Below are 17,945 nucleotides of genomic sequence, written 5' to 3' on the forward strand. Positions count from 1 at the left end.
TTGGCTTTCAGTACTATGACAGTGAAGGGAGTTGTTGAAGAATGTGACAGGATCTAGGGTACATTATAAATATTATGCTCTGAATCCTTCTTTTCTTTTTCTTTTAATTAGGTCTTTCACCATCTAGTCTCCAGTGTTCCCTTTCCTCACCCTTCCCACTCTTCTCTCTTGATATTCTCTCCATCAGTCACCGTCCACATAACTCTTTTGCAACCATATGGCTTTTCTGTCATCAACAGGAAGCCACTTCTGGGTACAATGGTGGCACCAAGGGGTGGTTTGGGGGAGTAGAGACTGTAGCTCACTCTCAATGATCCTCACTAGCCCTCACCGTAAGCCTTCCCAAATGAGCATACAATCTCGAGTTTGTTAAGCTAAAACTACCTTCAAACAAGTCCCCTCATCTTTAGCATCCCCAAAATGACCTGAAATTAATACATAATCTAAGTAAGAAGAGTGTGCTTCCTGTAAAAACATTTATGATAAATCCCCTTCCTCCGCTTCCCAACAGACTGCTATTCCTAAGTCCCTAGAGTTGAGAAATTCTAGAGCCAGCCCCTAAGCCTAGCCTGCTCTCCCTAAGATATCATGGTGTCCTGTACTGCTATGGCTCTCTTAAATGCCGGTATTTTCTCCTTTCTTTGTTCATTGTGACTGAAGCAGGGGTGCCACTGCTTCTTCTCCCCCTGACTCAGTATTGCTAAGCCTGTAGGTCCATTCACATTCCCTGCATAAGCCGTCAGTACTAACGACAGCTCTGTGCTGGGTTTTGTCAGTAAGCATGCAGCTGCCCTCAGGAGCCATCCCAGGACACAAAGGTAAGAAGCAGCATGTGGATATCTGGTCTGAAGACAAATCACCAAGGAGGAAACTGCTAGACATATGCCCAACAGTGCATAGAAAGAAAGGGCGAAGGACCAGGAGAGTGGGAGAGAAAATATGTTTGACCTCTTAATGACACAAATTTATTCCAAAATCATGGCAGAATTTTTAGAAGCTTTTGAAGTAATGCTTCTAGCAGCTGAAGTGGTTTTGATAAGGGGAAAGGAATAAGAGAAATGAAGGTAGCGATTGTTGGAAAGTTTTCACCTGGTTTAATAAAGGCTATTATTTTGTAGGAATCATCCAGGGACCTTGCTTAAAATGTAGATTCCTGGGCTCTGTCCCTAGACAGTTTGATTCAGGATTTGAAGTAAGCCAGGCATCTACATTTTGCAAACATCCTGGGGATTCTGATGGAAGTGGTTTAAGGACCACACTTCGAAAAACACCAATTGAGAGATAGTGAAATAGAGGAAAGGACCACGGACGATGGGTATGACAAACTACTGCTGCCACTAGAGCCTAGTGCTGAGGAATCTCAGGCAGGTCATTACCTCCTTAATCGTGGTTTCCTTACCAATAAAATGAGGGGTTCATTGAGATAGTCCTTAAGGACCTTTCTAATGCTAAGAAATAACCTATCTTCTTTAATCGTTCTTTATAACCACCATAGCGCTTTAAAAAATTAAAAAATAGGTAATTATATTGATGTGCATGAGATGAAGACAGACAAATGTGCTATTTATATGATTAAATATTTTATTATTAAATAAAACAGGTGAGGTTCCTTTGCAGTCTTCTGCACATAGCAATAGTCCTTCTCTAGTTCCAAATGGGTTTCTACGATATTCTAGCACCTTTTTGGAGTCCCAGGTCATAGATATCTTTTTCTTCTTTTTTTCAATCTGTGTTCTTTCGCTTCAGTAATTGTGTTGCTCACATACATCATTTCATCCACTCACTGAATTAGATACACACTTCCTTAGAGAGCGCATGAGAAGCTAAGTGTTGAGAGTGGAGAAAAATACTCATTTAACGTGTTAGGAACCTTCAGGTGAAATCCTTGTTTGTAAGGGCCCTACAGAAGAAAAAATTATGCCCCATTCTCCAGCTCCCAGGATTATAGTAGCAAACGGTGGGCAAAGAGAAAATGCATTGAGCCTACACACATCATACTACATACAGTCACTGTCCCTATATCCCCTCAGTTCCTCTCAGAGCCAGAATCACTCTGGTTTATTCATCCCACAAACATTTATTGAATGATTACTGAGCCAAAACTGTGTGGGGCGCTGAGATTTCAGAAAGAAATAAAACCTACTCCCTGCCTTCAAGGAGCTAATAAACTATTTAAGACATACACGCACAATGGCAATATGGTTTGATAATTACAAAAGTACTTAAGTGCAGCCATGGCACAGGGAAGGAGTAATAAACTTCTTGGAATTATAGAATCAAGAAAGACGGTCATAGAGGAGCGTATCTTTAAAGATGAGGAGGAATTCACGAGAGAGATGAGGAAAGAAGAAATAACGCATACGTACTAGGACTGAGGGATGAAACATTGAACTTACTCTGAGAGCCACAAGTCATGTCATGTGACCAAAAGAAAGGTCGCACAGGGGATTTGCAAGATAATTATAAGAACCCCTAACATTCACTGAGCACTTAATACGCGTCAGGCATTATTCTGAACATTCTACATGTGTTGATGCATTTAATCCTTGCACAACCCTACCAAGGATGGTATAATTAATTATTATCCCTATTTGGCCAATGAAGAACTTGAGACACGAAGCTGTTAAGTAACTCTCCTGGTTTACACAGCCTGTAAAGACTGGAACCCAGGCGGTCTTCCTCCAGGGCCCATGTTCTGAATTGTGGAGCACTACTGCTTCCTGGAGACAAGACCATTAAAGGAGGCAGAACCCAGATCAGGAAGGGACATGGAGGTCATCACGAGGAGTCTGGATTTTATCCCATAGCCAGCGAGAACCTAGGGAAAGTTTGAACTCACAGATTTGTGCTTAAGAAAGGCTGTTCTAGGAAGAATGTACTGATGGACTGGGAGATGGCTAAAAGTGGAGGAAGGATGACAGGAAGAAAACAAACGTAACTGGACCTAAGAGAGGGTGAAAACCTGAACTCACACAGTAGCAGTGGGGTTGGAATTGTCCTTCACCAGGGACAGAGTCCCTCTTCAGTCCACTCTCTGAATTTGATTTATATCCCTAAGGAGTATCAGTTTTCACCATTTCTTCTTATTGTCCACACGACATTCTTCCTCTGCTTCTGTTTCTAGTCATCTATCCTTGGTTTCTGTTTCTCAACTGGGCTATTTGGTTAGCAGGGACTTAAGTGCAAGCAAGTCTACCAGCAGCCGACTATCTTCAGTGTGAGCCATCCAATCCCACTTGTGTTCGACCACAGACAGCTTGATAGCATTTTGGTTGGCAACTAAATGAGATAAATAGCTAAGAAAATGCCAAGAAAGAATTCTTTTTGATTTAACAAGCATATATTGTGTCTCTAAATTTGTTTTCCAAAGAAAATCATGCTCTGTAAACAGCTTCATTAAGTCTTTGCATCAGTGTATAAAATCCATATATAAAAGAGTCTAAATGGTTTTGTATTTCCTTCTTTAAAAACTCCTACATCAATTCAGAGTTCTCAGCTAATTTAACAAATAAACGTAAGAGTGAGACTGTTGTGGCTTTGTTTCCTTTAGTTTCCTAGGCTTTAAAAAAAACACTAAGGACGGTTGAATTTTTAAAAAAATAATCAGAATCATGGAAAATCTCTTTACATTGAGCCTAAATATTCTTCTTACAGTTATTCTGCCATCTTTGCTGAGAGCGAACTGAGTGGCTGGGATTATGACTATGGTTTCTGCTCACCCAAGACACTCCAATGTGCTCCGGAACCAGATGCTTTTAATCCCTGTGAAGATATTATGGGCTATGACTTCCTTAGGGTCCTGATTTGGTTGATTAATATCCTAGCCATCATGGGAAACATGACTGTCCTCTTTGTTCTCCTGACCAGTCGTTATAAACTGACAGTGCCCCGTTTTCTCATGTGTAATCTCTCCTTTGCAGACTTTTGCATGGGGCTCTATCTGCTGCTCATTGCCTCAGTTGATTCCCAAACCAAAGGGCAGTATTATAACCATGCCATAGACTGGCAGACGGGAAGTGGGTGTAGCGCTGCTGGCTTTTTCACTGTATTTGCAAGTGAACTTTCAGTCTATACCCTCACAGTCATCACACTAGAAAGATGGCACACCATCACCTATGCTATTCAGCTGGACCAGAAGCTACGATTAAGACATGCCATTCCAATTATGCTTGGAGGATGGCTCTTTTCTACTCTAATTGCCATGTTGCCCCTTGTGGGTGTCAGCAATTACATGAAGGTCAGCATTTGCCTCCCCATGGATGTGGAAACCACTCTCTCACAAGTCTACATATTAACCATTCTGATACTCAACGTCATGGCCTTCGTCATCATTTGTGCTTGCTACATTAAAATTTATTTTGCAGTTCAAAATCCAGGGCTGATGGCTACCAACAAAGATACAAAGATTGCTAAGAAAATGGCCATCCTCATCTTCACCGATTTCACCTGCATGGCGCCTATCTCTTTTTTTGCCATCTCAGCTGCCTTCAAAGTACCCCTTATTACAGTAACCAACTCCAAAGTTTTACTGGTTCTTTTTTACCCTGTCAATTCTTGTGCCAATCCATTTCTGTATGCAATTTTCACAAAGGCATTCCGAAGGGATTTCTTTCTGTTGCTGAGCAAATTTGGCTGCTGTAAACGTCGGGCTGAACTTTACAGGAGGAAGGATTTTTCCACCTACAAAAATGGCTTCACTGAATCAAATAAGCCTTCCCAGTCCACTCTGAAGCTGACCTCATTGCACTGTCAATATACAGCTGTCCCAGACAAGACTCGTTGTAAAGAGTGTTAACTGTCACATCAGTAACCACATTATTGAATCCTACTTAAATATGTAAAAAAATTCTCTGTACCAGTAATTTTAACAAAGAGTTGGTTTTAGGAAATTATTCTTAGGCACAGCAGGCAAAAAGAGACTTGCATCTAGCTCTAAGTGTGGGCCATGACCATCGCCAGTCTGAAAACTATTTGTCATTGATTGGTACATGATGATATACAGTAGAGAAGCTGAGAGTATTTAAAAAGTTTTACAGCAATTTTGACAGAGTAATTTTATGTCTGTGGAATCTAGTATTAAACAAATGAGGTGGTATTTTATGTCTTTATTTTTTTTCTCATTTCATCTTTGTAGTAATTTTTATTGCATTTTACAAAAATATGAACTCATAACAGATTTGAAATTTAAAATAACTGGTCCTTTTCCTTGGATAGTTTAAGAAACACAGTCTAGAGATGCACTGTCCAACATGGTTGTCACTAGCCACATGTACCTAAATTTAAATTAAATTAAAAATGCAGTTCCTCATTTGCACTAGCCACATGTGACCAGTGGCTACCATATTGGACAGCACAGATACAGAATATTTTCATCATCACAGAAAAGTTCTATTGGCTCGTGCTATTATAGAGACTCATCTATCTCTTGTCTAGGTTCTACTATTTAAAATTTAATGTAAGCATTTAAAAGCACATTTGAGCTTATCTTCTTGGTTCAGTGTTTAGGCTCTAAGCATCACTGAAACATTAAATAGTAAATTGTAAACTCCTTCTGGGTAGTAACCCTGACTCAGTGTTGTCTTCCTGTCTCCTCACTCAGGATCTTGGCAATGGTGTGCAAGAGATATGCTCAATTACAGTGAAGCTCTAAAATCTATAAGGGAAAAAATGTTTCTTTGTTTTTTCTTTCAAGAGCCCCATCTTTTTTTTAAGTAAAAGAAAATATTTAAATATTTAAAAATATTTAACTTTCATCCTTTTCTTTGGTGGGTATAGACATATGTATGTAACATTTGCTAGAAAATATTTTCTCAAAATTGACTCGTACAGGACGATGAAATTATGGTTTTAATTTCAGTGTTTTTTTTGGTATGTTCTTTAGACTTTTTTAAATAATTTTTATTGAAAGCTTATTATTTGATAAACATCTTGATTATTTTATATATGTTAACCCATTTAATCTTCATAAACTATGAGTGTAGGGAAAAACCTATTACAATTTCCCCAAGTTCTCAAAACTAATAAAAGACTCAACTAATAAGATTCAAACTCAAAGTTCTGATTCAGGGCCTCGGCATCTTAACCACTGTGTTTTACTGCTTACTAGTCATCCAAAGGCTTAATGTGTTCAGAGTTCCTTAAATTTTCCCCAGTATTTTGTTGCGAACATTTTCGAACATACAGTTGAAAGAATTATACAGTAGAGTCCATATTTTAGAGTCAATATTTTAGAGCCATATACTTAGAGTCAATATTTTACTCTACTTGTTTCATTACAAATCTATATAATTACCTATCTAGTATTTATCTATCCATCCATCATTTCTGGTGCATTTTAAAGTAAACTGCAGGTATCAGTACTTGTCAGCCCTGAACACTTCAGCATGCTTATCATTACCCAAGATTCAATATTTGTTTACATTTCTAGGCAAAAATTACATACGGTGAAATAGACACATCCTAAGCATACATTTAATGACTTTTGAGAATTACACACACCCATGTAACCCAAAATCTCTATGAAGATATAGAACACTATCACCCTCTGAAAGTTCCCTCATACCCTTTCCTAATTATTCCCTCACCCCACCTCTCAGAGGTAACAATAATTCTGATTTTTCCCCATAGATCAACTTTGCCTGTTCTAGAACTTCATATAAGTGGAATCATACAGTATACTCTTTTGTGTAAGGCCTCTTTCACTCAACACAATGTTTTTGCTATTCATCCATGCTGTTGCTGTGGAATCAGTAGTTCATTGCTGAGTAGTAGTCCATTATATGAATCTAATACTGTTTTCTGTTCTCCTACTGATGGATATCTGGGCTATTTCCAGTTTGTAGCTTTCCTTTGACATTTTATTAAATAATTGTATAGTCATAACTCGACTCTCTACACATTCAGTCTGCTTTCAATCTTTATGCCATCGTACACTGATTCAAAATAGATTATACAAGACTATAAACTTTATAAAATATCACTTCTCTGTGTTTCTCACACTTCTGACTTTCACTCCCTAACCAGTAACTTGTCCTTACTCAGATGCAATCCTCTCTCATAAGTTAGTGTTCTAGAATTTGTCTCAGTGGCATGAGAGAATACTCATTAGTCATGTTGCTATATACATATACAATAAACTTTTTGATTCATACATAAATCCCAGATCAAAAACAACTAAGTAAACAAAACAGCAGAAAGGAAAAGAAGGAAAAAAATAAAATATATCCTTGTGGAGAAACTTCACTTAAGTTATATACTCTAAAATATTGTTTGAACCCAAGGCCCTTATACACATACTCTAAAAATAACTTGTGTGGCCTTTTCCACAAATATTGATCTTTATTTTGTACATTATAATTTAAGTTTCAACACATAGAGTCATACTTTACTGACTCCCTCATTCTCATATCCTTTCATTCACTAAGAACTTCCTTTGAATTATATTCCACATCAGTTTATTTTGCATTCCTACTGCCTTTTTTTTTTTTTTCAAATCACACAGGGCTTCTTTGACCCCATCAAATAACTTTATTCACATCTCAGGCCATTTCCCCTTACCTCTGGAATACCACCATATCCTCCCTCATTTTTATTTATATACAATCTTTCCTATGCTCACACTCTCATATCCAGCACCACAGGTTAATCTTCCTAAAATCCTATTTCATCTTATTACATCCCTGCCAAAACTCCCAAGCAGCTCATCTGTACCCGTGAAGTCTTAGCTCCTAGCCTAACATTCAAAGAGCTCCAGAATCCATCCTCAAATATGCTCCCTTTATTTCCTGTTTTTCTACATGAAACAAATTGTTCCACTTACTTTTTCCTAGCCACGTCCTATGCATCTCCATTCTGGTGCCCATGCCACTCTTACCTTACCACCTGAAACACCTTCTACCTTACTTGTCCTCTTTCTTCATCCTTTAAGACCCCAGCTACAGGTTCATCTTCTTTATCAAGCTCTCCTTATTCCAGCCCTACCCCCTAATCCACTATAGTCAAGACACCTCCTTTATCTGAAATAAAGTAGGGCATAAATAATAAATATGTAACCTACAATGGTTTTTCTCTTTGGACTTCTTTAGTCATCCATATCACTCATTTGTCTTTTATTCTGCACTGCTGGGGATTATTATCTTTACTGTATAGTGTACCTCTTATGTCACCTATGTTACAGATTTCTTTAGTGCTACACTCATCTTTTTTACTTCTTTGTTTCTCCCACTATATCTGCCCTAGAGCCTTACACATGGTATGTGTATTTTTGTAGCTGATTCACTTTTATAGCTGATATAAATATAAAACAATCCTTGTTAAAAAGCCTTTCCCTTATGAGATGGTCTCATAGAAAGTGTGTGTATTCTTAAGCTGTGTAATGTCTCATACATAAATCACAAAAACATCAAATGCTCAAGAAATTTATATTTCTATCTTGTATTTTCTTACAATGTTTGAAATAACTCATCTAATATTACAATAACCCATTGTATTCTGGGTTATTCTAATAACCCAGAATAACTCATCTAATATTACAAAATATTTTCAAAAGGTATTTTGTCCTCCATTCACAACATTTGCTGGAAAGTGCCTTGTTTTAGTTTCCTCACAAATGTAGTAAGTCCTTGTGTAAATTAAAAATCTTTATGTCACAGATTTCAGTAAATGTGTTCATAATTGGGAATAATCTTTTCTTTGAAATGTGCAATATTTTTTATTAATATCGAGTTTCTCCCTAAGTGTTATTACCATGGGCTTGCTATTTATAATTTAGCTTTCTAGTTGTAAGTCACAAAGTTCCCACCTGGCTTAGAGTATATTTACATGAAAAACAGCATAATATTCACGTACTAACATGACTCACAAGAAAAGCGCCTACTAAATTCCCCTGCTCACTACTTCAATTAACTGTTGCTATTCATTGTTATTAGTTTTCCTACACAACTTAACTGATTGAAACTGAGTGCCTCAGCCAGAATTGGAGTCTCACTGACCTATGAAGTCTGAGCTGTACATATTATTTACACATATATAGCACATTGAATAAAATAGGTAAAGAAGACATTCCAAGCAAAGTCAGTTGGTCAGCGCTGAGACACTAACTATGCAAACTCAACTAAGATCTTAGCCTAACAGGGAGCGGTGGAAGGTATGTAAGAAAATATTGTAGGACGCATGCATGAGAAAGAGTTTGAATTAGGAATTATGATACGTGATACTTTCACAAATTCCATTTAACACAGCAAACTGTAACCTCTATAATTAGAGACACTTTCTCTACCTATAAAAAGGTAAAGGATGACATTTACCAAGGCATTGTACTTATAAGAACTTAGAACCTACTTTACGATATTTTGTGATAATGTGCTTGGACATGAAGAGGTTTCTGAAAGTGAAAGTAATATCATATCAAAGCCAAGTCTTCAATAAACTCCACCAACTCATAGGGCTTAAAGAATAATTTTCTCTTTTAAGATGGATTAAGATTGGTCTCACTCTATCTTTAGCAGATGGGTTAAAAATATTTTTTTAACTATGAGTCATGATCATCAATCAGTAAAACCAATCTAGATCAATACCATCCATTCTTTCAATGCAACAGAACAAAATCAAATAGAAAATATAGGAGGCTATCATATGCTAAGGCAAGCATGATTTTCTGAGATTTTTGTTTCATTTGTGTTAGGTGTCTATGAACATGCAAACATATACTCATTTTTAAAGTATTATTTCTTCATGTGGATACTGGACAAAAAGAAATTGTGAAAACCACTCATTCAGACAACTTCTCAAGAACTAGAATTTTTTTCTGGCATTACTAGAGACTAATAAAAGGGAACAAGGTCCATAATAATTTGGCGTATCTTTTAATTCTATCTGCAGTCACCACCAAAATTATCATCATGTATGTTAGAATGCAAGGATAATTATTATTGGGCTTTGTTTTATTTTATGGTAAGCCCACTTTTATTTTTATTTTATTTTTTGTTGCATTTTTAAAACATCAGGGGCATGAGGGCATGCAGAGACACAAATGGGACAACTATAGCTTTTTACTCTAATGATAAAATGTACCACACAAATAAAGACGACCTATGAAATAACAGTATTTGTAATATGCCATTAAAAAAAAAAATCACTGAAGCAAAGTCAAATTTTAAAATTCACACTAGAACAGAGGAATTTTAGAAACAACAATTATTGCCTCTCCTAAACACTTAAACCATCACATTAAACCCCAATTCCCAAGTGATTTCACCTTGTCAATAAATTCAACACTTAATTTACACTAAGGATTGCCTAGAGCAAATACAGAGTGACTTGGTAAGCTTGGGAGGAAGACAGCAGGAAGAAGACTAGAAAGTGTACTCCTCAGCCTTGGAGAGGGGACCTTTCAAAGATAGGCACAAAGAATAAGTGCTCTCTTTTCGCCTTCCATGTAGAAAAGATGGCCATTTCATGTTAGGCAACATCCATGAAGAGAACCCACAATACCTGGATGTTCTCAAAGGCAGAGAAGGATCTGGAAGAGCCATGGTGGTAAGGTAAAGGACAACCACTCCGAGGATGAAGAAGACAGAGCTGGAGAATCTAGGCAGGGAACCAGCCCACTTACTAGTACAGACTGAATCCTCATGCAGCTGCCAACTTTAGGGCAAAGACAGTACCCCACATATGTAGCCCAAGACCCAGAAGCGATTTATCCAGATTTTGAAATGATCTACCAGCAGTAGCTGAGTCCCTTGGGCAGGACAAGTGTTGGAATCAATTAAACTCTCTACGTGGGGCTGCCTCCAAAAAATTGGGAATTTGCCCTGTGACCAGCCAGATCCAGGTATGTAACATTAAGGAGCCATCACAGACCTACTCATCCCAGCACTGCTCTCCGTGCAAGAGTACTGTCCTGGAGAACGCCATCCAGTACTGAAGCGAGGGATTCTAGATTTAGAGACCATGTACACTCTACCTGTTAAGAGAAGCAGGGTGGGGGAAATGTTCCTCTGAAGGATTTGAATCTACTAAGAAAGAGAGCATTACAGAATAACTTATTGGGATAATCTGCTTTGTTCTTATTGGCGCAGGGAAATCAGAGCTATTTGTGTTTTACATTTTGTTTTCTCTCCCTGATTTTAAAACAATTATCCAGGTCTTCTGTCTCAAATGAGATTAGGCAATCTAATTTGGCCAAAGCAGAAGAAGGTTCCTGAAAGAGAATATCTCTCCTTGCCATTTGTTTTAGAAAGTCTAAAACTCAATGAGGGGATTCCCTGTTAGGGAAACGGAAGAGAGGTAGTATCTTTAATGGATAAAGAGTTTGCAAAGAGCTCTTCCATATTAAGAAAACAAAAAAACTTAAGGAGGGAGGGAAAACCCACCATGACAAGGAAGAGGACAGAAATCTGAAGTTTCAAGAAGAACGGGAACCTAACCCACTTCCCGCTCACAATTCCCCAGAGAGATAGCAGGATACAAGAAGAAAGACCAAGCCACAGGATAAGCCCAGAGAGATGCACTCTTAGCTCCAGGGATCCTGGCCCCAGCAAAGATTTCCATGTTCACATATAGTATGAGCTGAGCAGAGGCCTCTGCCTCCAAGGGACCATCTGGGCTTGCACAATCAGCAGATCGCTAGGTACGAGCATAGACTAAAAGACCCAGAGAAGTTTTCTTGAATATCGTGCTACTTCCTTGGTAAGAATCGGGAGGAACACTGGCCTCAATCCAATAATTGATACTGACTTCACTATGAAGGGGAATTGAAGACTGATTTAAATTTTACTTCGAGATGAAAGGAATGTGCCATTTCTTCATGTTCCATCACATCTGATTCATCTATGCTTTGTATTGGTACAGATAATGAGGGTTAATAAATAAACAAATAAATAAACCCTGTTAAAATAGTAAGTGAAAGAAATATAAAATCGTGTATTTGTATCTGCTTCTGAATTATAATTTTATTAAATTCCATACAGTGAACTAAAAACTTGAGCTCTGTGGGCTATATTTAAATAAAAATAAGTTTTACAATACATGATATAGTCCTACAGATGTTTATGATGTATGGAGCTCATAAGTTTTACCACTCTGCATCACCGATGGCTTTTGCAAATACATAGTCTCTCCCTCCAAAACACATAACACCATCTTTCAAATAGAATTTCCATTTGTTCTTGCTTCGATGAATCTAGAGGGAGAAAAGCAGTCTAAATTAATTAATTTTAAAGTCAAAGGATTATTTACATTTCTTTTCGTATCACATGGGATTATTCTGAGAGTTCTTTAAAGTAAGACCTCCTCAAGATAGTTCATTCATTCATTCATTCGGCAAATATTTAAGGTTCTTGTGTGTCAGATATTGTTTTAGGCACTGAATATATGTCAGTTTTTAAAAAGAAAAAAATTATATATAGATATATATAGGTATATATAGACATGTATATGTACACGTGTATAGATATATATACATATACATATATATATATATTATATATATATAATCCTGTCTTTGAAGAGGTTACATTTTAGTAAGGATAGGGGAAACAGAAACCTAATAAATAATACATTATATAGAATATTAAAAGGTGACAACTGCTACGAAAAATAGAGCAAGAAAAGGAAGGTCACAAATACAGAGGTGGGGTTATCATTTTAAAGAGGAAAGTCAGGGTGGGTCTGACTTATGAGGTAACATTGGAGCAAAGACTTGAAGAAGGTTAGGGATGAAGCCAGGAAGATACTGACTGGAGAGCATTTCAGGCAAAGGGAACAGAAGTACAAAAGTCCTGAGGAGGGGCATGCCTGGTTGCTCAAGAACAGCAAAGAATTCAGTATGTCTGCAAAGGAATCAACAGAAAGGATGCAGTTAATACTAGCAGGAATTTTTTTTAAAGTGGTGTTTCACTTTAAAGAAAAAATGTCACAATAAAACACTGAGCAAGGTCAGAAGACATAGCTTATAATTTATTAGATTCTATTGGCTGTTCTTTGAATTCAGTAAGGCAGCCTAGATACAGACAATTTAAAAACTAGGAAATCCCACTGTCTCAAGAGGTAATAAATTATAAAATCATTGTTACTTCTGGGTAAAACACAAGTGACTACATATCTTAAAAACCTTAGAAATGTATGGTCTGAAATCAAGGGTGAAAAATTAAACCCAGTTGACTACAAATACTAGTCAAATCAAGGAAGAGAAGTCTATGACTAGTACCTGGAAAAGAACATAATGAAGAGGACTAGCCCTACTAGATACTAAAAACCTCAATAATGAAACCAATTAATACAGACCAATGGACAAATCAATGGAATAAAACCGAAAATCAAGAAGTAGACCCAAATACATAGAGAAATTAAGTAGACGATAAAGAAATCATTCTCTTATCATTGTGAACAAGATAGACTTTTCAATAAATAATGTTAGGAAAATTGGGTAGCCACTTAAAAAAAAGTTGGAACCATATGTCACATTATACACCAAAATGAACACCAAATGGATCAAGACTTACATTTTTTAAAAGAAACCAAAGAAATACTGGAAGAAAATATGGGTGAATCCCTTTAAAATCTTGAGGCAAGAAAGAACTTTCTATTCACGACTCAAAATTTAGACGTCATACAAATAAAGGTGGATAAATTAAACATCTGCATTAAAGAAAGAAAAAGCACTGAAAGCAAACAACTGAGGAAAAAGTACTTCTGCATATACCAAGGCTAATTTCCCCCAAAAGAATACAACTCTTAGAAATCAATAAATAGACCAATAATCCACTTTTTTAAAATAGAAATCATGAACAAGCAATTCACACAAAAGTAAATACAAATGGCCATTAAACAAACAGAAATTTAAAAATTTTACCAAGATATCATTTTTCACCTTTCCTAATAGCAAAGATCCAAATGTTTCATTATACTTGATTGGCAAGACTATAGGAAAAGAAAAGCACTCAAACCTCGTGATGGGAGTATACACCAGGATAGCCTCTAGGAGAGCATTCTGTCAATATCTAACCAAATACATTTGCCCTTTGACCCAGTAATCTCATTTCTGGGGATTTATTTAATAGATAACTGCACACGTATAAAACGTCTTATGTATGTGGCCATTCAATAGCACACGACTGAAAACTAACTCAAATATTCATCAGGGGGATCAGTTAAATAAATTTTAATGATTCTACAATGGAATATTACACAGCGATCAAAACACTTGCACAAAGATCTCTAAGATAGATTGTTACTCTCTTTAAAAGACAATGTGCATTTAGTGGTTACCAGAGGGTAAGGGGGGAAAGGGGTGGTAGATGAGGGTAAAGGGGATCAAATATATGGTGATGGAGGGAGAACTGACTCTGGGTGGTGAACACACAAGGGGATTTATAGATGATGTAATACAGAATTGTACACCTGAACTCTATGTAACTTTACTAACAACTGTCACCCCAATAAACTTTAATTTGAAAAAAAAGATAAGGTGCAGAAAAAGCATTGTTTGTGCTACCTTTTAGACTTGTACTTGAATAAAAAGAACATATTAAGAAGTTAATATAACTGATTACTTATTTGTACTCAAGGCAGAGACAGGACAGGAAGCACAAATGGTGAAGGAACGGGAACCAGACTTTTCAACGTATGACTTTTGTAGTGTTTTGCTGTTTTTAATGATGTGTATGCAGTATCAATTCAAAAAACAAAACATATACTACATATGAGAGAGAAAAAGAGATACTGTGCTACACACTTAGCAATTACTCATTAGCAAAGGATCGTACTGGACAAAGCCAGCTATAAGCAAAACTTTGCTAAACTTGTTAAATGAAGATGCAGCGTATCCAAATAGTTTCACATTTAACTATAAACAGTGCCTTATTCATAGCATAGAACACTTCCATCTATAGTAAAAGGTTTCATTTCACCATTAATCTTCCCTATGATATCCTTATTACTTTAACCTTTATATTAATCTTACACAATCCTTAGGCTTCTGAAATAACATATCCATACACCTTAATTCTCACTCAGCATGTTGACCAATGACCTTCATTTAACCTTTTCTCATAGCACATCTTAATTTTGGTGAAGTTTTTCCCCAATCATTTAATTAATATATTTTAAAGGTAAAAATTTTAAAGGTGTTAATCAAAGCTAAAAATACACTAAAAAAAAACCAACACATGTTTCTCAAAGTTTAATGAGCATGCAAATCACCTGGGGGTGTCTTGTTAAAATGCACATTCTGATCCAATAGTCTGGGATAAGACCCCAAATTCTGCATTCGTATCACTCTCCAGGGGAACGATGCCACTAGCCTTCAAAACACACTGAGTAGTAAAGCCCTTAAAAGACTTCTGAAAAGTCTTTCAATTTACTTGAGTCTTTCAATACTACTTGAAACAAGCCAACTGATGACAAGAACTGGAAAGTTACTGTTTTATAAAAATTCAGTATGACAGTGTTCCCTTCCCCCCCGTTTTGACTTTATAAATACATTCTCTTTGCTAGCTATCTTCTCATCACTCCCTTTTAAAAACTTCTTAGTGGTTCCCCAATGCCTTGGTTTCCATTAAAATTTTTAGTATTGTTCTTAAAATATTAACTAATTAGACAACGAGATTTGTTAACACTATATACATCTAATGTCATTCCTATCTGCTGCATAGATTGTTGTAAGAAGCAAAAGACAATGTATGAAAAAATACTTTGAAAAATATGTAATTAAATATGTACGGCTATGTAATTAATTACAAGCAATTTCCCACACTGAAGTACAACAAAGTATACTCTATCCATGAGGGTCTAGAAAATTCTTTGTGCCTCTAGGGAAGGCACATATAATTTAGTGCCTTACGCTGTTTCCTTCATAGAAGGCAATACACTATTTATTAAAAAGTAACATAAGTTTCAAACTAAGAATGGTCCTTTTTCTATTACCTATTCCTTCTTACGTTTATGTTTACCAGCACCTACATTGACATTTATTATCTGTATAAAATGTTATAGGACAGAAAACAATCTTATTTTTAGAGAAAAGGATTTATTTTTACAACAATTCAAAACAGCATGCTCTGTTTCACGGGAGTATACTGAAATTGTTACGGAAAAAAGTCAAAGATGTAAACATGCATTAGTTATCCCTGAAATGCAAATGAAAACCTCAGTGAGGTACCACTTCAAACCCACTAGGATGGCTAGAATCAAAAAGTCAGATAACAAGTGTTAGTGAGAATGTGGATCGATCTAAACCTTCATACACTTGGTGGGAATGAAAAATAGTACAGCCACTTTGGAAAACAGTCTAGTAGTTCCTCAAACTATTATTATTACATGAATCAGGAATTCCACTTTTACATATGTATCAAGAGAAATGAAAATATATGTTCACACAAAAATTTGTTACAGCAGCATTCTTCTTAAGAGCCAAAAGGTGGAAACAACACAAATGTCCATCAACAGATGAATGAATAAACAAATTGTGCTATATCCATTCAATAGACTAGTATTCAGCAATAAAAAGGAATGAAAAACTATTACATGCTACAACATGGAGGAAACTTTAAACACGGTGTAAGGAAGCCTGTCACAACAGACCACATATCACATGATTCCTTTCATATGAAACTCCAAAATAGGGAAATCTAAAGAGACAGAAAGTAGATTAGTGGTTCCTTAGACCTGGTAGTGGGGAGGGAGGAAATAGGGAGATACAGGAGTGAGAACTAATGGGTATGGGTTTCTTTTCAACATGATAAAAATATTCTAAAATTGACCATGTTAATGGTTGCACATACCCATGAATATACTACAAGTATTGAATTGTACACTTTAAAACTGCACATATCCATGAATATACTAAAAACCATTGAACTGTACACTTTAAATAGGTAAAATATGTAGTATGTGAATTACATCTCAAAGTTTCCAAAAACTAAATATGTAAATATGCATGAATTGAGGACAAAAACTGACCATTCTACTACATAATCACAGTTATAGTGTTTCGTGTGTTTTTTTTTTAACAAAAAGAGTGTTATATTTCTGTTGCTGAAGTTAAATTGCTACTAACTTAATTTCTAGGCTTGAAACCTGAGAGACATCTTCAACCCTCCCTATTACAGATAATTCTATAATGCCCAACACATCACCAAGTCCCACTGAGTCTTCCGTCAGAATCTCTGACTCTTCCATGTTCTACACTGCCATCCTTAATCTGGAATCTGGTTACTTCACGTTTGCACTATCGCTGTTCTTATCATTTGCCTCTTCTAAGTCAGAAAACGCTTCCAGTTTTTAAACCCAGTTACAATTTTTCTCAATAGCATCCTTAGAAGGCTAATGTCCATCAAATCAATTCTAGATTTCTCCTACCAAGATTCTGGATTTTCCAATCTGCTCCCAACTCTGTTCCCCACCCAGCCTCATTTCCTAATACATCCAAAAGGAGAACACTTCAAGGCAGAGCGACCTCCTCACTGCCCCTTGTACATTCTCATGCATTCATTTCTCTGCCTTTTATCAGGCTATTCTACTGTGATTGCCTACTCTCCACACTTATCTATATCCTACAAATCATTCAAGACCTATTTCAAAGCCCCACATCACCCATGAAGGATTTGTGGAGGACTCCAACTACAAATGATTCTTGTATCTCCTAGCCATTTTTAGGAATTACTACCTGTGCCACTTATCTTAGTATTTGATTTACCTTTCACATATTTTGGCTTTTGATTTACCTACCATCTCATTGTATGCCATTCTATTATTCCATACAGAAACATCTTGTTTCAATAAGATCATCACCTCCTTGAGATAAGGACTCTTGCCTTTTTTGTATCACTGAGATCACCAGCACAGTGTTAGACCCAAAATACACCCCCAAAACTTATAGAATTAATTAGCTATTTCCAGAATAATTTAACTGTGAACTATGACTATAACCATCATATGTCCCATCA

General features: G+C 36.4%; 2 protein-coding genes across 2 annotated transcripts in view; one reads left to right on the forward strand and one right to left on the reverse strand.

Annotated features, from left to right (window-relative positions):
• The window catches only part of LHCGR (luteinizing hormone/choriogonadotropin receptor), a 55,515-nt gene extending 50,024 nt beyond the window's left edge, over positions 1-5,491 (forward strand). The window contains exon 11 of the mRNA XM_033125124.1: positions 3,655-5,491. Coding sequence (XP_032981015.1) covers positions 3,655-4,795 — 1,141 coding nt within the window. The 3' untranslated portion in view covers positions 4,796-5,491. The remainder of the gene's footprint in view (positions 1-3,654) is intronic.
• A 6,429-nt stretch (positions 5,492-11,920) lies between these two features.
• GTF2A1L (general transcription factor IIA subunit 1 like) overlaps positions 11,921-17,945 on the reverse strand; it is a 34,729-nt gene continuing 28,704 nt past the window's right edge. The window contains exon 9 of the mRNA XM_033124935.1: positions 11,921-12,181. Within this exon, the coding sequence (XP_032980826.1) occupies positions 12,074-12,181 (108 nt within the window). The 3' untranslated portion in view covers positions 11,921-12,073. The remainder of the gene's footprint in view (positions 12,182-17,945) is intronic.

This window comes from Rhinolophus ferrumequinum, chromosome 13 (genome assembly GCF_004115265.2).
Source record: "Rhinolophus ferrumequinum isolate MPI-CBG mRhiFer1 chromosome 13, mRhiFer1_v1.p, whole genome shotgun sequence".
Taxonomy (NCBI): Eukaryota; Metazoa; Chordata; class Mammalia; order Chiroptera; family Rhinolophidae; genus Rhinolophus; species Rhinolophus ferrumequinum.